This window comes from Cervus elaphus, chromosome 28, assembly GCF_910594005.1.
Source record: "Cervus elaphus chromosome 28, mCerEla1.1, whole genome shotgun sequence".
Classification (NCBI taxonomy): Eukaryota; Metazoa; Chordata; class Mammalia; order Artiodactyla; family Cervidae; genus Cervus; species Cervus elaphus.
This window is the reverse complement of record NC_057842.1, coordinates 61154539-61177602: the sequence shown is the minus strand read 5'-3', so window position 1 is coordinate 61177602 and position 23064 is coordinate 61154539. Positions and strand designations below refer to the sequence as shown.

At 44.1% G+C, this 23064-nt stretch overlaps 1 protein-coding gene across 1 annotated transcript in view; it reads right to left on the bottom strand.

The window, feature by feature from the left end:
- RRAGD (Ras related GTP binding D) overlaps positions 1–23064 on the bottom strand; it is a 34208-nt gene that overhangs the window by 3949 nt on the left and 7195 nt on the right. Inside the window, exons 2-6 of the mRNA XM_043890279.1 lie at positions 16476–16771; positions 9607–9806; positions 8572–8686; positions 7730–7872; positions 2904–3052 (exon numbers count right to left, since the gene is read on the bottom strand). Coding sequence (XP_043746214.1) covers positions 2904–3052; positions 7730–7872; positions 8572–8686; positions 9607–9806; positions 16476–16771 — 903 coding nt within the window. The remainder of the gene's footprint in view (positions 1–2903; positions 3053–7729; positions 7873–8571; positions 8687–9606; positions 9807–16475; positions 16772–23064) is intronic.

Sequence of the window (23064 nt, the reverse complement as noted above, 5' to 3'; positions counted from 1 at the left end):
CCCAGAATATTTCCATCCACTCAGGTGATGCTTCAGGAGCCCCAACCCCCCCCCAAATTAATTAATTAATTAATTAATTACAAAAAATGGGATTGGGATTCCAGCCAAGGTAAGGGACGCTTCAAAGCAGCCACGTAACTAACCACAAGCGACTGTAAGAAACACCCTCTCAGCTTCCAGGAGCAGGAAACCCTCTGAGTGGCGCCCCCTGCTGCTTCTGCCGTGACAGTGACCACAGCGCGACAAATCTAAGAAACCATCTCCTCAGGAAAAGACGGGTGAGAAAGAGCGGGGAAGAAGTAAGAAATAAGTAAGCCCAGGTAGGGGCACTTCTGCTCTGCTGGAGGCTTCCTTTGGCGCGCAGACAGGTACTAGGGCTAGGGGAATACAAGCCTCTGAGGGCGCCCCTCATGACGGGGTATGAGAGCTGGGGGACAAAGTGGCCGCCTTGCATGTCCAATGGGGGTGGGTCTAAGTTTTCTGCACACATAGCTTCTCCAAGATTCCCTCAGCAGAAGTGAGCAGAAGGGAGCTCCCCGGTGCACCAGATCCTGCATGCCTCACGGTGTAGCCAAAGAAATAAAAGGAAAAATTTTAAAGTAATAGAAAGCATTTAAAAAGTATTTTTAAAAAGAAGTGCGGATAACGCTGCCACTGAAGACAGCTTTTCCCCCTCCCTTCTCTATCTCCCCACGTCCTCACTTTTATTTCTTGGAACCTTCTTCCAAATAAAACATGAACTTCAAAAAAAGGAAGAAACAGGGACCAAAGACATGATTTTATTTAGTGGGAGTTTGAGTAAGATATGTGAGCGCCACCTCAAAACTCTACCTATGTGTCCCACTAACTGCCTTAGGCAGAAAGCTTAGCTAAAGGGCTTTGGCTCAGTGCGAACTCAACTCTAGGAAATTTCAGAGAGAGGCGACTGATGATTCCTGACACATGTCAACTTACTCATCTGTGCACGTTTAAAACACAACAGTAATCTTGCTGCATTTGGAGTTTTAAAAGTGAAAATTCACAATTGAGGTTTTTAAAGAAACTGTATACAAAGAGTGCTGTTTATTTCACTCTTTCATAAAAGGCTGTTGACAAATATAGGAACAGAGACATGAACAGAATAAGCCCTATCTTTAGCACCATACAAAGTTAAGCGATGGTCCCATATCCTTCTATAGGTTCAGTGGTTTTCAGTCATAGCTGCACATTAAAAGCCTCCTGGAAACTTTTATAAAATGAATGAACCCCAGGCTCTTCTCCCAGAAACTATTCTAGATGTTCGGTGGTGGGCCCAGATGGCTGTATTTTTTAACCACCTCCCTTTCCAAGAATCCCACTTCTGCTTTCCATCCTCCCCTTTCTGCCAGAGCAGTCAAAGATGATCCCAGAAAATGCAGACAGAAACCAACTTGAGGAGAAATCAATCAATAAGTGTCGATTATCCATAACACTAACAGGACTCACTACTGAGATTAAGGCAGCAAAAACCAAGCGAACCACTTCCTGCATATGTAAGGCATCAAGCTCTTTATAAAGCTAGGGTGATTGATTCATCACATTTGCCTGGGACTTTTCAAGTTTCAAACCTGAAGGTCCTTTTCTCAGGAACCCCCCTCCCTGTCCCAGGCAAATGGAGATGGTTAGTCACCCTAAAAAGCAAACAAGTTTAATGTGATGTGACTGAGAAACTTACCAATAATTATTTCCTTTTTGCTCATTATTTCTAAATCTTCTAAATGAATCTACTGCTTTTTAACAGAAAAGTAATAAAAATCTTAATTATGCTTTTATGCTCCAAAGAATTAAGAAAATTTTCAGGGTACAAATACGTGAAAACAAAAGGATAAAAAATTATATAGACAAAATGGCACCAGTTTTGTTGGAAGAAAGGAAGGAAAGAGGGGATAACAGAAGAAAAAAGTGACAGGAAGGCAGAAAAGGAGAAAGAAAACCCCAGAAATTTAACACGGGGTTCAGCTCTAAGATGGTGAAATTCAGTGATTTTATTTTGCTCTGTATACTTTAAGTTTTCAAAGCATTTTAAAATAATGAACATGTATTACTTATAAGAAAAAAAGGCTATTTCAGAAAATGTTATTATTGCTACTTTGTTGGGAACTTAGGGTAATGGTTTAGTCACCAAGTCGTGTCTGACTCTTGCAACCCCATGGACTGCAGCCTGCCAGGCTCCTCTGTCCATGGGATTCTCTAGGCAAGAATACTGGAGTGGGCTGCCATTTCCTTCTCCATTTAGGGTACATCATCTCCTAATTACTAGCAAAAATCCTTAACTACATCAGTAAGCTGATATTTCCCAGTTTAGATGGGGGGCAGGGAATATGAGTATCTTTAAGAGGTTAATTGCTTTTATTTCAAAATAAAACTCAATTTGGTCCTAAAAAATATTTGGTGACATTATTAAGTATACCAGTATCTTCCCTTTTTTGGAATCACGATGCCACCCCTGTGTTTTAGGACTAAAGAATGGACAAGGGCTGAACAGAAGTTTAAAAAAGTCTAGCTTTAAGACTGCGTGAGTCTCACCCTTTACACGGGGAGGACAAGTGGTCGCAGCGTCCCTAAAGCCTTCTAGAGGTGAGGACCAAGGCCTTGGGCCTCCTCGGGTAAGGGACTCTACGGCCAGGCAATAACACCCCAGCTGGCTTCGCTCCCGGAAAACCTAAGGCCCCTCCCTGGGAGGGGGTCTGGTTCCACTACCACCTCACGCTGCTTCACGGATCCCCAAACCCCACTGGCGGGGGGCAAGAGCCAAGGGGAGCCCGAGACTGAAGTCTGGCAGCCCCCAGGGGCACGGCTGCTGTCCACCCACATTCAACGAGCAGGAAAGGCAGGATCCGTCTGAATGGAAATGCTTCATTTAAATCACACACACAAAAAATTACCTTTTCTTTCAAAGCTTTCCTCTCTGACGAAGCACACAAGAGCCAGGAACTTTGTCACCTCTTTCAAATAGAGAACTGTTGTATTATTCAGCTTTATAATGGCTGTTGACTCCTTGTCATAGGGGGTTCCTGCTCCATCTTCTTTGAGGCTAAATGGGAACAGAAACCAAAAACATATTTGACCATTAAGAACTACAATTTGTTACCCAGCAACAAGACCGGATTATCACAAAGAGTGATAATCATAACGATAGGGAGTTTACACTTACAGTGTCTTTCAGCTAAATTTCTCAGAAACACCCGATCCCAAGAACGTACACTGTATGATGGTCAGCGTCCTACTGACACCCAAGAGGCTGAACTCTTCATGGACCTGAAGGACACAAGTGACGGATGGAGGCCAGCTCTCCTCCTCTCCGCGGCCCATGAGGGCTCCCTGTTTCCTCGTGACAGAACAACCAGGCTGTCTAAAGCACAGCCTTAAGACCAAGGAAGGGTGAAGAACTTTTCCAAAATAAAGCAGCCTGAAGAGGCGGCCAAGTGCTGGGCTAGATCCTTCATCTGGGGGAAAAAACTGCGATAAAAGAACGAATTGGGACCACTGATAAAATTTAACAAAGGACTCTATATTAGATAATAGAGTCATGAAGTCATGTTAAATAGACTTAATTTGATATTAAACTGTGGTCCTGTAAGAAAATGTCCTTGTTATCAAGAAACAGACGTTCAAGCATTAACAGCTGTGGTCAAAGGATCATGATCTGTAACTTACTCCCAAATGGTTCAGCAAAAACAAATGTGTATGTACAGTCATCCCTACGGAGCAGGCTTAGGGCCTGGGGTTGGCTCTAAGACTCCCCTCAGCAGATACCCAAATCCAAAGATGCTGAAGCTCCTCATGTATCTGCATATAACCTACCCACATGCGTGTGTGCATGCTGAGTTGCGTCATTCATGTCTGACTCTTTGCAACCCGATGGACTGTAGCCCACCAGGCTCCTCTGTCCAAGGGAGTCTCTGGGCAAGAAAACTGGAGTGGGTTGCCACGCCTTCCTCCAGAGGATCTCCCCGACCCAGGAATCGAACCTGTCTCTTGGTCTAACTGCCTGGCAGATGGGTTCTCTACCTGTAGTGCTACCCGGAGAGGCCCATCCTACACACATCCTCCCCCTTTTTTACTTCCTTTTGGCATGCGGGATCTTAGTTTCTCAACAAGGAATCGAACCCATCCCTGTGCAGTGAAAGCCCAGAGTCTTAACTGCTGGACCATCAGGGAAGTCCCACTCCTCCTCCTCACCATATACTTTTAATCATCTCTAGATGACATAAAATGCCCAATACAATGCAAATATTATGGAAATAGCTGTCAGCGTACAGCAAATTCAAGTTTTGCTTTTTGGAACTTTCTGGAATATTTTTCTGAATATTTTCAATCCACTGGTTGGTTGAATCTGTCAATGTGGAACTCACATATAGGGCCAACTGTATTAGAAAAAGAGTGAGCAAATAAGGCTCACTGATAAAAACTGGTGAATCCCAGAGAAGGGTATATCGGAGTTCACTGTACTATTCTTGCATATTTTCTATAGATTTGAAATTTTTTCAAAATAAAAAGATAAATAAATATTTAAGAAAAGGTGTGGCCTGCAAACACAAATTACTTGGGTTTGAATCCCAGCTTTCTCATTTTACTGTATAAATTTGGGCAAACTGAGTCACTTTTTTGAGCCTCGATTTCTTCATTGTATATTAGCAGTGATTACTTCAAAGTTTCCTAATGCAATGAAATAACATGTACATAACACTAAGCATAGTGCTGAGAGCATATAAAATGTACAACGTTAACTGCTATTATCATTATTGATATGACCTTTGTGATCAAAACTGGGCCCTCTGAAGACACTGCCATATCCAGTTCTGTATCTTGTTTATAGACAAAGGAGGATGTCATATACCTTTCCCTTATCTGAAACTGTGTGTGTTTTCAAATCCCAGCTGAGACTCCGGAGCAGACCAGGTCAGCTGCTTCTAGGATCTCCAATGGCAAGGCGGACTGCTTCCTGGGCTGTGGCACGCACCCTCAGCTTCCCTCTGCAGCCCCCGGGCTGGCTCGTGGCCACTCTAGCAAACGGTCTCAAGAAACCCCAGAACGTATGCCCCATTTGTGACCCGGACCCAGACTGGTTCTTACTCAACAGGGCAGGTTCCCAGGCCCACGGCATTCCACCACGGGAAAGCAATCTGCCAGTAAAGCCCTGCTCCCTCCCCTGCCCGGCCCCTTCCTCCCGGTGTGTGTTTGAGCTGGATAAAAGTAACTGATTAACATTGTTTCCATGAACAACTTACCATTTATGTCTAATTACCATATGGCAAAATAATGATTATGCATATCATTGAGTATTTGCCAGATTAATTGTGCTGTTCATTGTTATTTGATTATGACAATCATCTAAACTATAATCAGGATAACTTTCATCCTCCGTGACTATTTCAAGGTCATCCACTTAACAGTTTAAAAACAAGAGAATATTGCAAGGCAGCAGTCTTGGGAAATAAGGTCTATTTCTAAAGCCAGTGTTTAATAATAATAATAATGATAAAGAATTCCCTGGTGGTTCAGTGGTTAGGACTCCACGCTTCCACTGCAAGGGGCCTGGGTTCAATTCCTGGGCAGGCAACTAAGACCCCGCAACTCATGTGGCTCGGCCAAATAAATAAACTTTGGGAAAAAAAGTTTTAAATACTTTAACTTTAAAAAATAATAATGGCAGATACATTTGGGGTCCACCAGGGGAGACCTAATGATATTTCATCCTCACTGCAGTCCTGAGAGGTATGTATGCAGGTCAGGAAGCAACAGTTAGAACTGGACATGGAACAACAGACTGGCTCCAAACAGGAAAAGGAGTACGTCAAGGCTGTATATTGTCACCCTGCTTATTTAACTTATATGCAGAGTACATCATGAGAAACCCTTGGCTGGAAGAAGCACAAGCTGGAATCAAGATTGCCGGGAGAAATATCAATAACCTCAGATATGCAGATGACACCACCCTTATGGCAGAAAGTGAAGAGGAACTAAAGAGCCTCTTGATGAAAGTAAAAGAGGAGAGTGAAAAAGTTGACTTAAAGCTCAACATTCAGAAAACTAAGATCATGGCATCTGGTCCCATCACTTCATGGGAAATAAACAGGGAGACAGTGGAAACAGTGTCAGACTTTATTTTTGGGGGCTCCAAAATCACTGCAGATGGTGAAATCACTGCAGCCATGAAATTAAAAGACGCTTACTCCTTGGAAGGAAAGTGATGACCAACCTAGATAGCATGTTAAAAAGCAGAGACATTACTTTGCCAACAAAGGTCCGTCTGGTCAAGGCTATGGTTTTTCCAGTGGTCATGTATGGATGTGACAGTTGGACTGTGAAGAAAGCTGAGTGCCGAAAAATTGATGCTTTTGAACTGTGGTGTTGGAGAAGACTCTTGAGAGTCCCTTGGACTGTAAGGAGATCCAACCAGTCCATCCTAAAGGAGATCAGTCCTGGGTGTTCATTGGAAGGACTGATGCTAAAGTTGAAACTCCAATACTTTGGCCACCTCATGTGAAGAGTTGACTCATTGAAAAAGACTCTGACGCTGGGAGGGATTGGGGGCAGGAGGAGAAGGGGATGACAGAGGATGAGATGGATGGATGGCATCACCGACTCGATGGGCATGGGTTTGGGTAAACTCCGGGAGTTTGTGATGGACAGGGAGGCCTGGTGTGCTGCGATTCATGGGGTCGCAAAGAGTCGGACACGACTGAGTGACTGAACTGAACTGTCCTGAGAGGTATGGATTGGTTTCCCTGTTTCATAAGGGAAGGGACTGTGGGTGGGCATGTATGTTAACAGTTAACAGAAAGAGTCTGAACTGAATGGAAGGAGAAAGTGGTGAGACCAAGGCTCCCTAGAAGCTGGCAGAGAAAGCTGCATAAAGCAGGCCACAGCCAGTGAGCAAAGAGAAAGATGAAGAAACGCTTTACCCCATCAATGGCTGTGAGATCCAATATAAACAGGCAGCAACAACCTAATGCCTTAATAAGACAGTTCACACTCACTCTGTACAAAATCCTGAATTCAGCAAATTTACTATTATGGGGAATTATTTCTATGTCCAGTAACAAAATCAATTTCCCTCATTCCTTATTTTGTGTTCTTTTATATGTACAAGAAGTTCAGTTTTCTAAGAAGGTTAAGACCGTAATACTAAGCAGGTAATGTCTGCTTAGTTTCATAGTTCTCTGCTACCCACAGCAAAAGACAGTCAAAAGTATATTGGAAAAAAAAAATCCAGCCATTATTTCCTATTATAAAGAAGGTAACAGAGCTATGGTTAATGTGAGGTATTTATGTAGAAATCCAAGGATCCTAATACTTTCCCTCAAGTATACATGACATCATGATACGTGACAGATTTTTCAATAGAGGAACTAGGAATCAGATGAGCTCAAATCTTAACTTCGTTCCCTAATGATAGTGTGAGCTGGGGTTAGAAACTTCACCACTCTGAACCTGTTTTCCTATCTGTAAAACAGGAGTAGTAATTTCCACCTCGTGGAATACTGAAGAATTCAATGGTATAATATAGGCAATGAAATTATCAGCATAATGCCCGGGCATTTACTCAACAATTTTTTGTTATTATTATCACATACTAAATGGTGTATTTATAGATCTCAATCATTTCAAACAAAAGTATTAAGATCAAATAAGTAAATTCAAAATACCTCAAGGGTTACAAAAGAGAAACTTGCTTGACGGTAGCCTTTCAGGATGTTCTACTTACCCATAAATACATGAAATATCAATGACCACATCGATCATGTCACAGCAGAGCTCGTAGGTCTGCATATCCACAGGGGTGCTATCTGTTGCAATATAAATCTTACTGACCACATCGAAGAGAAACGCCTTTTCAATTCCAGAATTCTGAAACAAAAAGGAGAGTCTGCCTTAAAAGGATAGCTGGTTTTAGAGCATGACATGGTTACATAAAATGATATGACATCCTTAGTCTCAAATACGAACTAGCAAAACTTTCGGTTGTTCCATTTCATTACAGTTTAAACCTCATTATCATGAACATCTTTATAATGGATTTACTTAAGAAATGAAAACTGAAATTATCACACAAATTTTACTGACTTTAAATTTAAAAGTAGATTTTAAAAGTCTAAGCAAACAAACTCAAAATTGTGCAGTGAGAATCAATGTGAATACAACTAAAGGTCTGTGGTAATTCTACTTTGAGCTGGTAGTTTTCAGGACTCAGCCAGCCACCATATCATTTAGTCACAGCGCTAAACAGATTTTTAAAAATTCAACACCATGTATCTTACGGCCAAAATCAACTTTTGTGCCCTCTACCTCTGACAGGACTCTTTTAAAACTGAATGATTGCCTACAGCTTCAATAAACATTCCGACTATACCAGTGAAGTATAGGAACTGTTTGGGGAGCTAAATTTTAACGGACCTAAAATAGTATGTAGGCACAATCTTCAAATGTAATATTTCAGAGACCTTGAAGTACTGTCAGACCAAAGCAGAAATAAGATTGTTTGCGCTCGTGCAAATGTTATTCTTAAATTCCGCGAATGACTCTAATGGGATGATATTATTTACTTACTGAGATAAAGATGTTCAGCAAATTCTCCAGGGTGGGAAGTTGTGGAATCAGTTTCTGAACCACTTTGCTAAAAGCTTCAAATATTGAATGGTCATATATGCTTGTCAGATAAAAGCTGAAAGATGAAACAGTACTTCATCACTTGTTACCTTTGACTGAGGAATAGGCTGTTCAGACTATGTCGTAACACCAGTATCATGCCTTCTGTATTCACTACAGCTCTTACACACACATTCTAGTCCCTGAAGAAGTCAAAACCACCTCGGTAAAAAACGAACATGAGAATTCCCTGGCGGTCCAGGGGTGAGGACTCTACTTTCACTGCCAAGAGCCAGAGTTCAATCCCTGAGTGGGGAGCTAAGTTCCCAGAAGCCATGCAGTGCAGCCAAAAAAAGAACTTATCTTAACAAGACATTTCTGTCCATCTCCCCCAAAGCAAGAACTGTGCCTCGTCTCTGCCGACTGGCTGGACCAGAAGGCTTAAAAATGCAGACGCATGTGCCTATGTCAGCTTCCCTACATTCTCCAAGGGAATCGGCACTAATCATCTTTATACACATCCCTCACGTTATAGCAGCTACATTACTGATACTGAAGTATCCAATCTTTTCATTTTTCTAATTTTTGCCAAATGAATGATGCATACATACTACCCCACAAAAATTATAGAGAAGTGGCTTTCCTCTGTGAATACTTATTTCTATTCAGCTTTTTTAGAAGATTCCTTATGATTATAGATACTACCTATAATAGTAAACCTCAGCATCGATTAACTTCCTGGATGCAGTGTATGGGTTTTCTCTTCTGTGATTTTCATATGAGGAAGGCTTAGCTTTGATCTTTGGTCGAAAAATAAAAATTTTATAACCCCAACGCTTTTCTGAAAGATTGGAGTTAGCACACGCAATGCTCACTTTTCCCAAATACCATCCTGATGTCTACAGCACAAAGCAGGGCACACGGGTCAGTGACTGTCCGCGCCAACTGCTCACGACTGTGGGACCCCAGTGACCCCTGAGGCGTTTCTCTTCTCACCTGAGATGAATTTTTTCTAGCCCGGCATCTGCAAGGTCATCATTGGCCCTCTGGTGGATGTCCCTCTGGGTTTCAATTTTGTGGTCATCTGACAGGCCATCCACTTTGTGGATAAACACCTCGAAGTTGATGTCGGTGTTGACTTTGTAGGCCCTGGTCACGGTGAGGTGGAGCCTGGCCAAGGCCTCCATGTAATCGTCCTGAGAACAGAGCGCAGCGGGTCAGGGAGGCCTCTCTGGGCTTCCTGCCGAAGGCTTCTGGGCGGCCTTCCAGCCTCCCGCCTCGCCCCACGCCCAGCCTTACTGAGGTATGACACGCACCGCATGGATTTAAGGGCCACGGCACGTCTTGATATGCACACGGTGGATGGGGGCACCCAGGCAGAGCTGAGTGGTTCTCCTCTGTAGAAACGCCTCAGAGATAGCACAGCCTGCAAACCTCAAATCATGACCATCTGACCCTTTTCAAAAAGTCTGCTGACCCCTGGGGTCTACAGGAATTGCCCCAAATAACACAATGCTGTTTTTTTTCTCCTTCTACAGATGATACCCATACAATAAGACAACGAAGGCCTGTGTGTATGCATCTCTCTGTCTAAGAAATCAAACAGTAGACATCAAAGCCCCGTGTTTCTCCCCATCCTGCCAGCCAAGCCCATCACTCTACCCCACGCTTTCCAGAGGTAACCAGTACCCTGACTTCTGCCTTTAGCCTCACCCACCTCTTTATACATTACTATTAAGACATACCTATGTATCCTCAAACAACATACAGAATTAATTTACATTATTTAAAAATTTACAGCAATATCAACGTGCCTGTGGATTACAGTTCGCCTTCTCCATGCCCATTGTGTCAGTGAGATTCACGTTTGTTGGAGCACAAAACGAATGCGTGATTCCTAGGAACAGTTCTATAAAATTCCATTGTGGATGGTCTATAATTTGTCACCTACTTGCCTGTTGATGGGAATTCAGAATGTGTGAGATCAGGAAGATGACAACGTGGCCAGTCTCACACACATCTCTGTGCCTGTTTGTCTCTTAGGGCTTCCCCTGAAGTCAGGCTTGTTGGGTCAGAGGACTGAGCACTTTGAACTCGGCTAGATAACACGGAAGAATCCCTGCTCCTCCAGACTCTCACCAGCACCCAGGGTTGTCAGATCTCTTCATCACTGCCAACCTGAAGGGTATGAATATGCCTCGGTTTTTTGGTGTGTTTTTTTTTTCCTGGCTTCACGGCTTACAGGATCCAGTTCCCCAATCAGGGATCAAACCTGTGACCCTGGCAGTGGAAAGTCAGAGTCCTAACCACTGGACAACTGGGGAATTCCCCAATAGGACTTGTTTTTATAGCAAAAAGGAAAGGGATCTTCAGAACAACATTTAAAGGACTTTTCACCCACTCATCCTGATTCCAAAACTGGACAAATGAAGAAAGGCCGATAAAACAGGGGATGTTCTGGGGCATTCTTGTATTCCCCAAACCGATTAACAAAAACGTAGCCCTATGTGTGTGTATGTGTGGCTGAGTCCCTTTGCTGCCCACCTGGGACTATCACAACAGTGTTAATCGGCTACAATATAAAATAAAAAGCTAAAAATAATACAGTAGCTGCCCCACTCTGCACTCCGACCAGCAGTGTGGAAGCTTCAGCTGTTCTCCACGTTTCCTCACACTGGGTATTACCAGTTGGGTGGTTTGTTTTTGTCTTTTTCAATTTTGGCCATTCTCATTGGCATGGGGTGGTGTCTCATGGTAGTTTTGATTTGCATTTTCCTAGTAACTAGTGATTCTGAGCATCTTTACTAGTGCTCACTTGCTAACTCTATGTCTGGTTTGGCCACGCGTCTATTAAAATACTTTGCCCATTAAAAAAAAAATGTATCCCCAGTCTTTAGATAAATCAAAATACTAAGATACTAACAGGAAGCTATGAAGGGAGAAAAAGACCAGACAGTCATTTTCATCCTTCACATTCTAAAGAGCTGTTTAAAATGAAGAATAAACATTGGACGCTGTGGTGTGGTTTAGTCATGTCTGACTCTCGCGACCCCATGGACTGTAGACCACCAGGCTCCTCTGTCCATGGGATTCTCCAGGCAAGAATACTGGAGTGGGTTGCCAATTCCTCCTCCAGGGATTGGATGCTGGGCTAAGCATTTTGGAGAAATTCTAGTTTAATAATTTGGGGCACTTTCTTAACACATTATAATATCTCAGATAAAAAACAAAGTCATGATTGTACAATTCCACATATAGAAATTCTAGACAAGGCAAACTATTCTATAGAGACAGAAAGCACATCATATCAGCCCAAGGCTGAAACCTGGGCAGAGGGGTACATCTGAGAAAGGCCACAAAGGAAGCTTTCAGCGTGGTGGAAACATTCTTTAAGTCAGAAGGTGGTTAGAAGGTGTACAGTGGTTGAACTGTGCACTTAAAATGAATGTAATTTGGGACTTTCCTGGTGGTCCAGTGGTTAAGAATCTGCCTTGCCCTGTAGGGGACGTGGGTTCAGTCCCTGGTCAGGGAAATAAGATCCCACGTGCTGCAACCAAGACCCAATGCAGCCAAGTAAACATTTGGTTAAAAAGTGAGTGCTATTCACTGTGTGGAAGTTACACTTCAACAAGTGTTATTGGTTATGTCTCTAACTGAAGAGAGGAGTGAAGGGCATGTGTCTGTAAGCAGAAGCAGCCAAGGTCAAGAGTGTATCATGGTCTCAAAAGATTAGAAATCATTCCTCTAACCTCCCTGCCAAGCACATGAAATGGTCTGATTACCAGCAAACTGATGAAGTGGTACAGATCTACAAGAGCTAAAAAATGACATGACAAAGAAGGAAAATATCTGATTACTAGAGCAGAGAGACGGTGAGTGATTTTTTTCCTCCTATTGTGCTTATTATCTTCTACAACAAATTTTAAAAAAGGAAAAACACACTGCCTGGCTCCTATTCTAAAATTAGATCTAGGGATTACGGGCGGGTCACAACCACAATCACCAACATGAGTTAAGCCAACACTCTAGTTTGGACCCCAAGCACCTGTGAAGTCGCTCCCAGGGCAGGGTGGGGGCGCTTCCCTGGGGGCTCAACGGCAAAGAGTCCGCCTGCCAGCGTAGGAGACACAGGTTCCATCCCTGGTCTGGGAAGACCCCACAGGCCACAGAGCAACTAAGCCAGCGCACCACAACCACTGAGGCTGCGCTCTGGAGCCCGTGATCGACAAGAGAAGCCCCTGAGATGAGAAGCCGTCACACCACGGCTAGAGAGCCGCCCCCACCCCAGTCTCTGCAACCAGAGGAGAGGCCGAGCAGCAGTGCGGACACAACACAGCCACACGATACGATTACTGAAGAAAGAGCGACGGCTCCTGGGGCCGGGGGGCGACATTCTGTGGGAGGCCCGGGGCGGGCGGTCCACGGGACATCACTCCTGATGCTTTCGCTCTCCCTTATTTCACATTATGGGAGGACACATTTTTCTCCTTGGTGATATATGTATCTGGCCATCCTGCGGTTGTGAGGAATTCACAAGCGAAAAATAAAACTCGGAGGTGTCAGACACAGTCCTGCTTAGAGCCCTGCGCTGACCTTCAAGAGTTGCTGAGACACTTTCCTCCAGTTCGGTTCTGTTTCGTGTTTGCAATCACAACAAGTAAAGATCCCCACAAAGGGGATTTTTTACAGTCTGCTTCCAACAGAAAAGTCTATTAGGCAGACTTGGAAACTGCTTCGTTAAAGTTAAATATTCCTTATTTTTAGTAAATGACAACTTTTACCAATGCTTTTCCCTACCTTTTAAGAAGTGTAACTTAAAAAGGTGTGTTTCTTACTCTTACTCATTTCGTTGCCCTGTGGCCGGAACAAAACCCAGTGGCCCAAACAAAACCCAGCAAGCCAAGAAACAAAACAAAGAACACGTTTACCAACCCCACTGAAAGTCCACTTTTCACGCTCAGGTTAAATTAAAACCGAATTACAGCTGCAATTTAAAAAACAGGCAAAAAAAACCCTAAAAATAGAAAATAAAAATTGCCAAGTGTGGGAGGGAGAGGCATACATTCGGAATTTGGGATGAACATATACACACTCGCTTGTCTAGTGTCTGCTCAGTCCTGTCCGATTCTCTGTGACTCCATGGACTGGGGCCCCCCAGGATCCTCCGTCCAGGGGACTTCCCAGGCAAGAATACTGGGTTGCCATTTTCTACTCCAAGCTATATCTTCGCGACCGAGGGATCGAACTGATGGCTCTTGCATCTCCTGCATTGGCAGGCGCCACCTGGGAAGCCCAACATATACACACTGCTGCATATAAAACAGATCACCAACAAGAACCTGCCGTATAGCACAAGGAACTATACTCAAGATTTTATAACAACCTAGAAGGAAAAGAGTCTGAAAAAGAATATATACATATATATTCTTTACTATATATTACCTGAAGCTAATATAATATTGTAAATCAACTATATTTCAATCAAACCAAAAAAGGGAAGATTACTGAGGCAATAAAAACACCCTAAACAGTGAAAAAAACTGGCAAGTGTCCCTATTTTATCACATTAAAGCTGTATCATCAACACCTGAGACAGAGTTGCACTGGCAATTCACATCCCGTAAGTGTAAGTTGTATGTACACACAGTCTGGTGTTGATGTGAAGTGCTTTCTGAGCCTCCGGCCTGAAGTGACGCGTCAGGGCTGGAATCTACTTACCCGGCGGCAGGGCCACTGGTGCCGCTACCCCGTGCAGCAGCCGCAAGACTCGGGGAGAAGGGCCGAGAGGAGACAGAGGAGCGTGACAGCCCGGGAGCCTCCCCTCCCACGGGCGGCTTGTCCACCGCCGGCCGCTCCTCTTGGGCTTCAAGCTTCCTGACTTATGGTGCTGGCCAACCTCAGACAGGAAGAAGGGGATACTGCCAAAACCACAGAGGGGCCAGGAAACAGGTCAGGGTGAGCAGGACAGCCAGCAAAGTGTGGCTCCCAGCAGCGCCTGGACCCAACGAAGGTGCTGCTGCTAAGTCGCTCAGCCGTGTCCGACTCTGTGCGACCCCATAGACGGCAGCCCACCAGGCTCCCCCGTCCCTGGGATTCTCCAGGCAGGAACACTGCAGTGGGTTGCCATTTCCTTCTCCAATGCATGAAAGTGAAAAGTGAAAGTGAAGTCGCTCGGTCGCGTCCGACTCTTCGCGACCCCATGGACTGCAGCCTACCAGGCTCCTCCGTCCATGGGAATTTCCAGGCAAGAGTACTGGAGTGGGGTGCCATCGCCTTCTCCGAATGAAGGTGCTAGAGGCACGCATCTCTGGATGGGCCCACAGGAAGAGAGGCACGGCTGTCCATGGATCAGATCCTGGAATGGACAGCCTCCCTAGCCCACTACCCCACACACAAAGGAGAAAAAGAACTTCTAACCATCCGGCCATGCTCCCACGGCTCCACAAGTTCACCGTGCAGTCACTTGGAACTAAAAGGCTGAGTTGCAAATTTCATTATTATATTAAACAGGCACCTCGATCCATGAGTGAGTTTACAATGCTCTCAGGCATGAGTAGTCTTGTCCGAGAATAGTTTTGCAAGCACGGACTCAGAACCATTATTACCGATGGTCTTCACAGCCCTTCCTTCCCAACACGACTGGGCTCGCAAGAGGCTCAGCCCCACCTGTCCATTTGCAGGTCTACAATTTCAGGCAAACACTGAGACCTGAGCTTGGAGTTGGCTTAGGGCATTCCTGTAGGACTTGTTACTTTTAATCCCCTACAGCTGCAAAAGAGAGCCCTCAGGAGGGCCTTCTGGCTGGCCCACCGTTGGGGATACTTTCTAAGAGTAACTGCACGTGGAATAGTTTGAAAAACATCAATGTCAATGTCCCAGTCTGCTAACTGTGCTCCTTCCTAAGACTGACCTGCCTGAGATGCATTTTTAGTCCTGCTGTTTCCCTCTCCTCCTGCCCTTACACCATCAGCCCCTTCCCCCACTTCACAGGAGAATGGCCCAGGGTACCAAAGAGACCATTCAGAAGGCTGGTCTGAACACTAATAAAGTGAGTGACTTTCAAGTCTGGGTGATAAGGTTCTTCTCCAGCCAAGCGGCTCCCAATTCTTTGCTTTCAGCAAAGTTAAAATGAAAATACAATCAGGATTGTCTACTGATAAACCACAAAAAACATTTTTTTGTGTGATAGAAAATCAGGTAACCTAGGGGATACAACTTGGAAGGAATTTAAATAACTGAGTGAACGCTAGAGCAAAAATCACCCCATAGCCACCTTATGTGAACAAGGTTTTCAGTACAAACAGAAACCAAAAATAGAACTGATGCTAAATCCTTAGTCAAGCACAAATACACAGATTGAGTAGAAAAAAATATATGTATCTCAAATTTCACATTTTGCATTTAGTTACCTCTAAAATACACGCTAGTCACGCTGCCTTAACGGGGTACTAGTAGGAACTGCAATAGTTTGATTCAGAAGAAAAATGTTCACACTCAGAGAACTTTATCTTCACAGGAAATAGTAAACACTTTGAAATGTAGCTAATCATGTATTTTTGTTGCAGAGAACCTGTGATCTTTTAGAGATATCTGCCAGGAGTACCTGCTTTCAGTGGCCATCACGGTGGTCCCCTCCCGCCGGGACGTCCTCTTTAGGCTTGCCAAGAGCACACAGTTCCCGAACACTGCTTGTTGGTCAGGATTGCGTGTAGGGAGATTTTTCTTCCCCTTTTCAAAGCCAGACAGCCACAACTGAGAAATGCTAGTCTGGGAGAAATGCCTACTCCTGACCCTAAAACCCAAACCCAAACGATCGCAAAGGGTCGGGCATCGCAGTCCCGCCAGACACCGAGATGGAGCCTTACCTGGGAGTCTATGACAAATATCAGCGCTCCTGTCCCTCGGAAGATCATCTCATAGTCAAAGGTGGGGTCGAAAAAGTCAATCTGTCCTGGGAAGTCCCATATCTGAAAATTAACAAAGGAGCTGTTGGAAACGTCCTCCCGGCAGATCTTGTTCGTGCTCTCCAAGAACAGAGTTTCATTGGGAGACATTTTATGAAAGACGACTTTCTGGATGGATGACTTGCCACTCCTTCTTAGGCCCATGAGCAGGATCCTCGGCTTTACCTCCGTGCTGAAGGGGTCGCTAAAGTCCAGAACTGGGAAAACCACAAAACAAGAAGGAAGGTGAGAGGCTGTCACAGTGGTTAGTGAGAGGAGTTTCACTTCCGCCTTACACACGCTTTATGACCCACAGACAATACTACCTTTTCAAATACAGAAAGAGCAAACTACATCACTCCTTCATTAACAGGCTAGCTTTTAGCAAGTGAAAAATCCTGAAAAATGCTGCATCACCATCTCTCACACCATCTCAGAGGGCCAGAAAACCTGGGCAATTCCCCATCACAAGCAGGAACTCTCGAGTGGGAAGACTAGAGGTTTCCTGGAACAGACTATATAGGGAAAGAATCCATTTTAGCATTTCAGAGTAAAGTCCTTCTTTGCCCAGATCATCAGTGTTTGCTAAAGAGATGCTTGTTTATTTGAATTATGCCTCAAAGAAACAATTTTGGACTTCATCAAAATTTTAAACCTTGTTGCTTCAAAGGACACATCAAAAAGTGAAGACAATCCAGAATAGCAGAAAACATTTGCAAATCATATATATGATAAGGGTTTGGTAACCAGAATATATAAAGAACTCTTACAATTCAACAATAAAAGATAATCCAATAAAAATGTGTAAAAGATTTAAATAGACATTTCTCCAAAGATACACATATGCCTAAATAACACATGAAAAGATGCTCAACATCATTAGTCATAAAGGCAATACATATGAAAAAAATGTGATGCCACATCATACCCCACTAGGATGGGTTAAAAAAGATTGACAATAACAAGTGTTGGTGAGAATGTCAGGAAATGGGAACTCTCATACGCTGCTGGGGATAACATGAAATGGTGTGCTTTGAAAAAACAGTTTGGCAGGTCCTCAAAAGCTTAAACATTTAGTCACCATATGACCCGGCAATTCTACTCCTAGAAGTAAAGAACTTACATGTGTCCAAGCAAAAATCTGTACGAGTGTTCACAGCACCACTACTCATAATAGCCAAAAAGTAGGAACAATCCAATGGCCATCAGCTGAAATATGAGCTAACAAAAATGTGGTACACCCATCTGATGGAATATTATTCAGCCATGAAAAAGGAATGAAGTATTGATTCGTGCCACAACATGATGAACGTTGAAAACGTTATGCTAAATGAAAGAAGACATAAAAGGTCAATACAGATTGTTTGATTCTGTTTATATGAAAAGTTCACAACAGACAAATTCATAAAGACAGAAGGTGCTTTGTGGTGGTTGCCAGGGGCTGGAGGGTGGGGGAAGCGGGAAGTGACCATAATGGTTATGTGTTTTCCTTGGGGTGATGAAAATGTTCTGGAATTAAGCAGCAGTGATGTTTGCATCCCTTTGTGAATATACTAAAACCACTGATCTATATACTTGAAAAGGCAAATGTTATGGTATGTGAAATATATTCCAACTTTAAAAAAAAAACAGCTTCATGACTGACGAAAATAAAAGACCAAGTATAAAACCCAGTGAAAGATCAAGAAAAGAAACCAACATTTTAAGAAAAAGGCAGAATATAGACAAAGATAGAAATGTGGCATTCACAAAACAAGGACAGTTCAGAAAAAGAGCAGTTATGGAAAAGGGTCTTAATGGATCTCAGAAACAGAAACATAATTGGCAGGAGGGGAGGATATATGAATTGAAAAGCAGAATAAGCAGATGAACACGGCATTAGTGACTGGGAAGTCAAAGTCTCTCAGAACATAGCACAAAGGGACAGAACAAGGGAAAGTGTGAAGTAAAGGTAAGAGCGACATCAAGAATAAAATTTTAAAGTCCCATTATTCTTCAAACAAGCTCCAAAAAGAAAAATTACAGAATATGGGGGAAAGCAATACTAAACTAAATAGATAATCCTTTTCCAATTAAAATGAACATGCCCACAAAGTAAAAAGGAGAAATTTAAACAAAACCATCACCACACGAAGAACAGAGTAAAACTTCAAAACATCAAGGATAATAATAAAATCCTTAAAACTATGAAAAGAGGAAAACTATTACCTACAAAGGAACCATAAAGACATCAGACTTTTTAACATGAATGGAGAGTATCATACATCAAGGACTGAAGGAAAATATCTTTCACCCCAGATTTATATACCCAGTCATACTATGTCGAAAATGTAGGAGTGCAACAAAGATGTTTTCCAGGAATTCCCTGGCAGTCCAGTATGAAGACTGCAAGTTTCCACTGCTGGGAGGCCCAGGATTCGATCCCTGATTTGGGAATTAAGATCCTGCAAGGCTCAAGATCCATGCAAGCCAAAAAAAATAAAAAGACGTTTTCAGACATCGAAGGACTCTGAAAGTACTGCCTACTTAATCTCTTTGAAAGAATTACTCAAGGATACACTCCTGAAAGAAAATACACTCAAATATAGTAACATGCAATAAGCAATGGAAGACAAATTTTATTGAAACCTATTAATTTAAAATAAGTATTGATTTTAAATTTTGGAATAAAACATTGGAAACTAAAATTCCAGACAAGGCAGACATGGGAGATTGCTGAGAGAGAGGTAGACAGAATGTAACAGAATAGTATGGTTCTTGTTAGAAAAGCACAGTTGCGTATCAATTTTTTATTTTTTTCAATTTTTTAAAATAGAAGAATAAGCTTCTCAAAATATAAAACAGGTGCATCACATTAAATTATGTATGACCACAAAAATATTTCAGTGCTTATAGATGTCTTCATCTCTTCTCAGTTTACACTGCTGGACGTAGGTGCAGATTTTAACTTCTCTTCAGCAGGGTCTGCAAGACTCTATGTGCCATGATCACTGACAGCGCTGCCCTGCAGGCGGGCTCTCCTCCTCCTGGGAGAATGTGGAGGTGATGGAGACCATTGTGGGAAGGGGAGGGGATGTGCATGTGTGTTTACATACACAGACTGGCTGGGAAGTGAAATATACACATGGTTATAATACACACACACAGCTGGAAGCATTTCCTTCTCCTGGCCAAATTCAAGCATGTGCCGCCAACTACAAACAGCTGGGAAACGGTGAGTCAGATCAGCAAGTACACCATCAACTCTGTAGAGACCCCTACACTGACCCCCATGCAGATGCATTTTATCATAGTCAACCACGGCTGTTTAGTTGCTAAGTCGTGTCCAGCTCTTTGTGACGCCAGGGACCGTAGCCCGCCAGGCTCCTCTGTCCATGGCATTTCCCAGGCAAGAATACTGGAGTGGGTTGCCATTTCCTCCTCCAGGGCAGGCTTCCTGGGTGGCGCTAGTGGTAAAGAATCCACCTGCCAATGCAGGAGACTCGGGTTCAGTCCCTGGGTCGGGAGGATCCCCCTGAGGAGGAAATGGCAACCCAGTCCAAGTATTCTTGCCTGGAAAATGCCATGGTCAGAGGAGCCTGGCGGGCTACCGTCCCTGGGGTCGCAAAGAGCTGGACACGACTTAGCACACATACTGCAGGGCATCTTCCCGACCCAGGGACGAAACCCACGTCTCTGGCATTGGCAGGTGGACGCTTTCCCACTGAGCCACCTTGGAAGCCCGTCTTTAACTGGCAAGTACCATAATACACTGCGTGCCAGGGACCTCGCTAGACATGCCTACAAACTTTACCCACCCAACGAGGAAGAACAAGTCTGTTCTACCCCTGAGGAACCTGGGGCAATGAACCGGCCCAAGGTCACAGGACTGGTATGTACTAGCGCCCTCGTCCAGGGCCTTAGCCACCAATCAGCTGGCATTCAACTAAAAGTGCAACGAAGACAAAAGACGACTAGAAAACACCAGAGTGTGTTACGCATGACCAGAGTAAGTGCTGCTGGGGAAACGCTTACATTTACTTATACGTAGGTGGGTGCTGTTTCACAATATAAGTGCATTTTTTTTATTGTGGACCCACGGTCAGAAAGTTGTGTATGCCACTGCTGTTGATCAGGGGAGGTTTCTTACATCAGAAAAGCCTGCTGACGAGACTACCCTGGTGGTCCAGTAGTTAAAAGACTCCACATTTTCACCGTAGGGGGAACGAGTTTGATCCCTGCTCAGGGAACTAAGATCCTACATGCTACATGGCTCAGCCAAAAAAAGAAAAGCCTGCTGGCAAAAAATCTTCCTTCTAATCCTCCCCCACTCTCTCAAACATCCCTGCTTCTGAAATCCTAAGGGGCCTCAGAGGATCTCTTTCTACTCTGGGACGGGTAGTCAGGAGGTCCCATCATAAAAGGAAACACCCGTGGGTCTCCTGCAGAGGGCTGCCCTCCACCCCTCATCACATTTCCCCGAGCTTCACTCACTTGCTCAAGTTTGATAAGAATCACCTGAGGAAAGTGATCCGTTAAAGAGAATGAAGAAGAGCTGCTTTGAACACAACAATGAGAGGGCCATTATGTATTTCCTTATGTATTTTAAGGAAAATCAGAAAGGAACTACAGAAAAAATCTGGGACTAGAGCTGGGACCCCAGAAAGGGCTCTTTAAAAGTGTCGGTGGGGGTTTGCAGGAAGTTGCCCGAGTGAGGTGAAATTTACAAGAGGGCAGTTTGTTCCCGTTTCATAAAGGTTCCCTGAACGTCTGCCAAGTTCGACAGGGCTGAGCCGGGGCTGCAGACACAAAGAAAAGCTTCATTTCTTAGTGATTAGAGAGGAAAACAGACAAGAAAAACTGTCAGCTCTACAAGGCACTGCTATCTAGGTGTTATGGGTTCAGCAAGAAGGCTCCCTGGAGAAATCACATCTGGGTCTTCTAGGCGAGGAGGCGTAAAAGAGATGTATGAGGGAGAGGTCGTGGCAGGAAGAAACCTGGCCTTCCTGGAGCTTAAGGAACAAGAAACGCCTGTCCACTCTCCAGAGGCCTCCCATAGAACTCAGAATAAAATCCGAATGCCTTCTTTCCCTAAAAGGCCCTGGGTGGGCTGCCCTCTCATCCCACGCCCGGTTCATCCTCCCTACCGGTTCCCCCGTCCGGCAGGCACACCGGCCTTCTGCTTCCTCATCTTCGGGCCTCCACTCGCTCCGCTTTCCCCAGGCCTCCCCGGGCTCCTCCTCCCACCCAGCCCAGGGGCAATTTCACCTCCTCTGGCCTCAACGGGTCCCATCACTTCCTGATATCCCTGTGTCTTCTTCATAGGACTTCACTATACAAAATTATCTACTTTATATGTTTGTCTTGTTTCTTGTTTATTGTCTGTCTTACATATACATAGGCAAAAAACCTGGTAGCACGTGGTGTGAGCCCAATAAATACCATTAAATAAATTAGTTGAGAGGTTAACAGGCTAAGTTGCGAATGAAATGCAGGGAACTTTGGATTTTACTCTCACAGTGATGAGGAAATCACTAAGGATTTTAAAAGACAGACTCACAGGATCAGGGGCTTCCCTGGCGACTCAGTCAGTAACGAGTCTGCCTGTAATGTAGGAGACCCGGGTTCGATCCTTGGGTTGGGAAGAGCCCCTGGAGAAGGAAATGGCAACCCACTCCAGTATCCTCGTCTGGAGAATCCCATGGACAGAGGAGCCTGGAGGACTACAGTCCATGTAGTCGCAGAATCGGACACAAGTGAGCCACAAAGACACACACACAACATGATCAGGAAGTGCATTCCAGAGACTCACCCCACTTAAGGGGGTCAGCGTGGGGACTGCGAAGAATTCTAGAATAAGCCACTATGGCTTGAAAAAAAGTTTTGAGCTAAAGGCACTGGAGTTCTTGAAATCCTTTTTCTGCGCAAAGCAGGTCCTCCCCCAAAGAACTCAATTGTCAAAAATCTCCTCCCCAGGAGCAACTCTCACCTTCTTTGTTTGGAGACTGAGACAAAAAGAAGTCGGGTACACCCAGAGAATGTCACCAAACCCCTTTCCCCGTCCCCTTTGAAGTCATTTATTTCTCTCAGAAGTGTCCCTCTACCTCTCCTCCTCCTCTCTTAAGATGGTATATAAGTCCCAAATTCTAACTGCCTCCTTGAGTTGAATTTTTGTGAACTCACATGCATCAGTACTTAACTAAACCTATTTTTCTCTTGTTCGTATCTTTCGTCAGTTTAATTTGCAGGACTCCAATTCAGAACCTAAGAGTTTTTCCTCCCTGACAATAAGAAGGAGGTTGTTCTAGAAACACAAATGAGACGAATTTGGAAATGGGCAGAAGGAATGGATCCATGAGAAGCTTAAATTCACTCAATAATACTCAGTGATCCTCTGAACACAGGGGACAAGGGAGAAAGAAATCCCAGGTCCCCAATCTGGAAGATCAAGTGAACAAGGGCCCACTCATCAAGCTGTAAAGGCAACGAGGCTGAACAGGGATCTGAAGCCGTTGAGTCCAGGGTGTCTGTT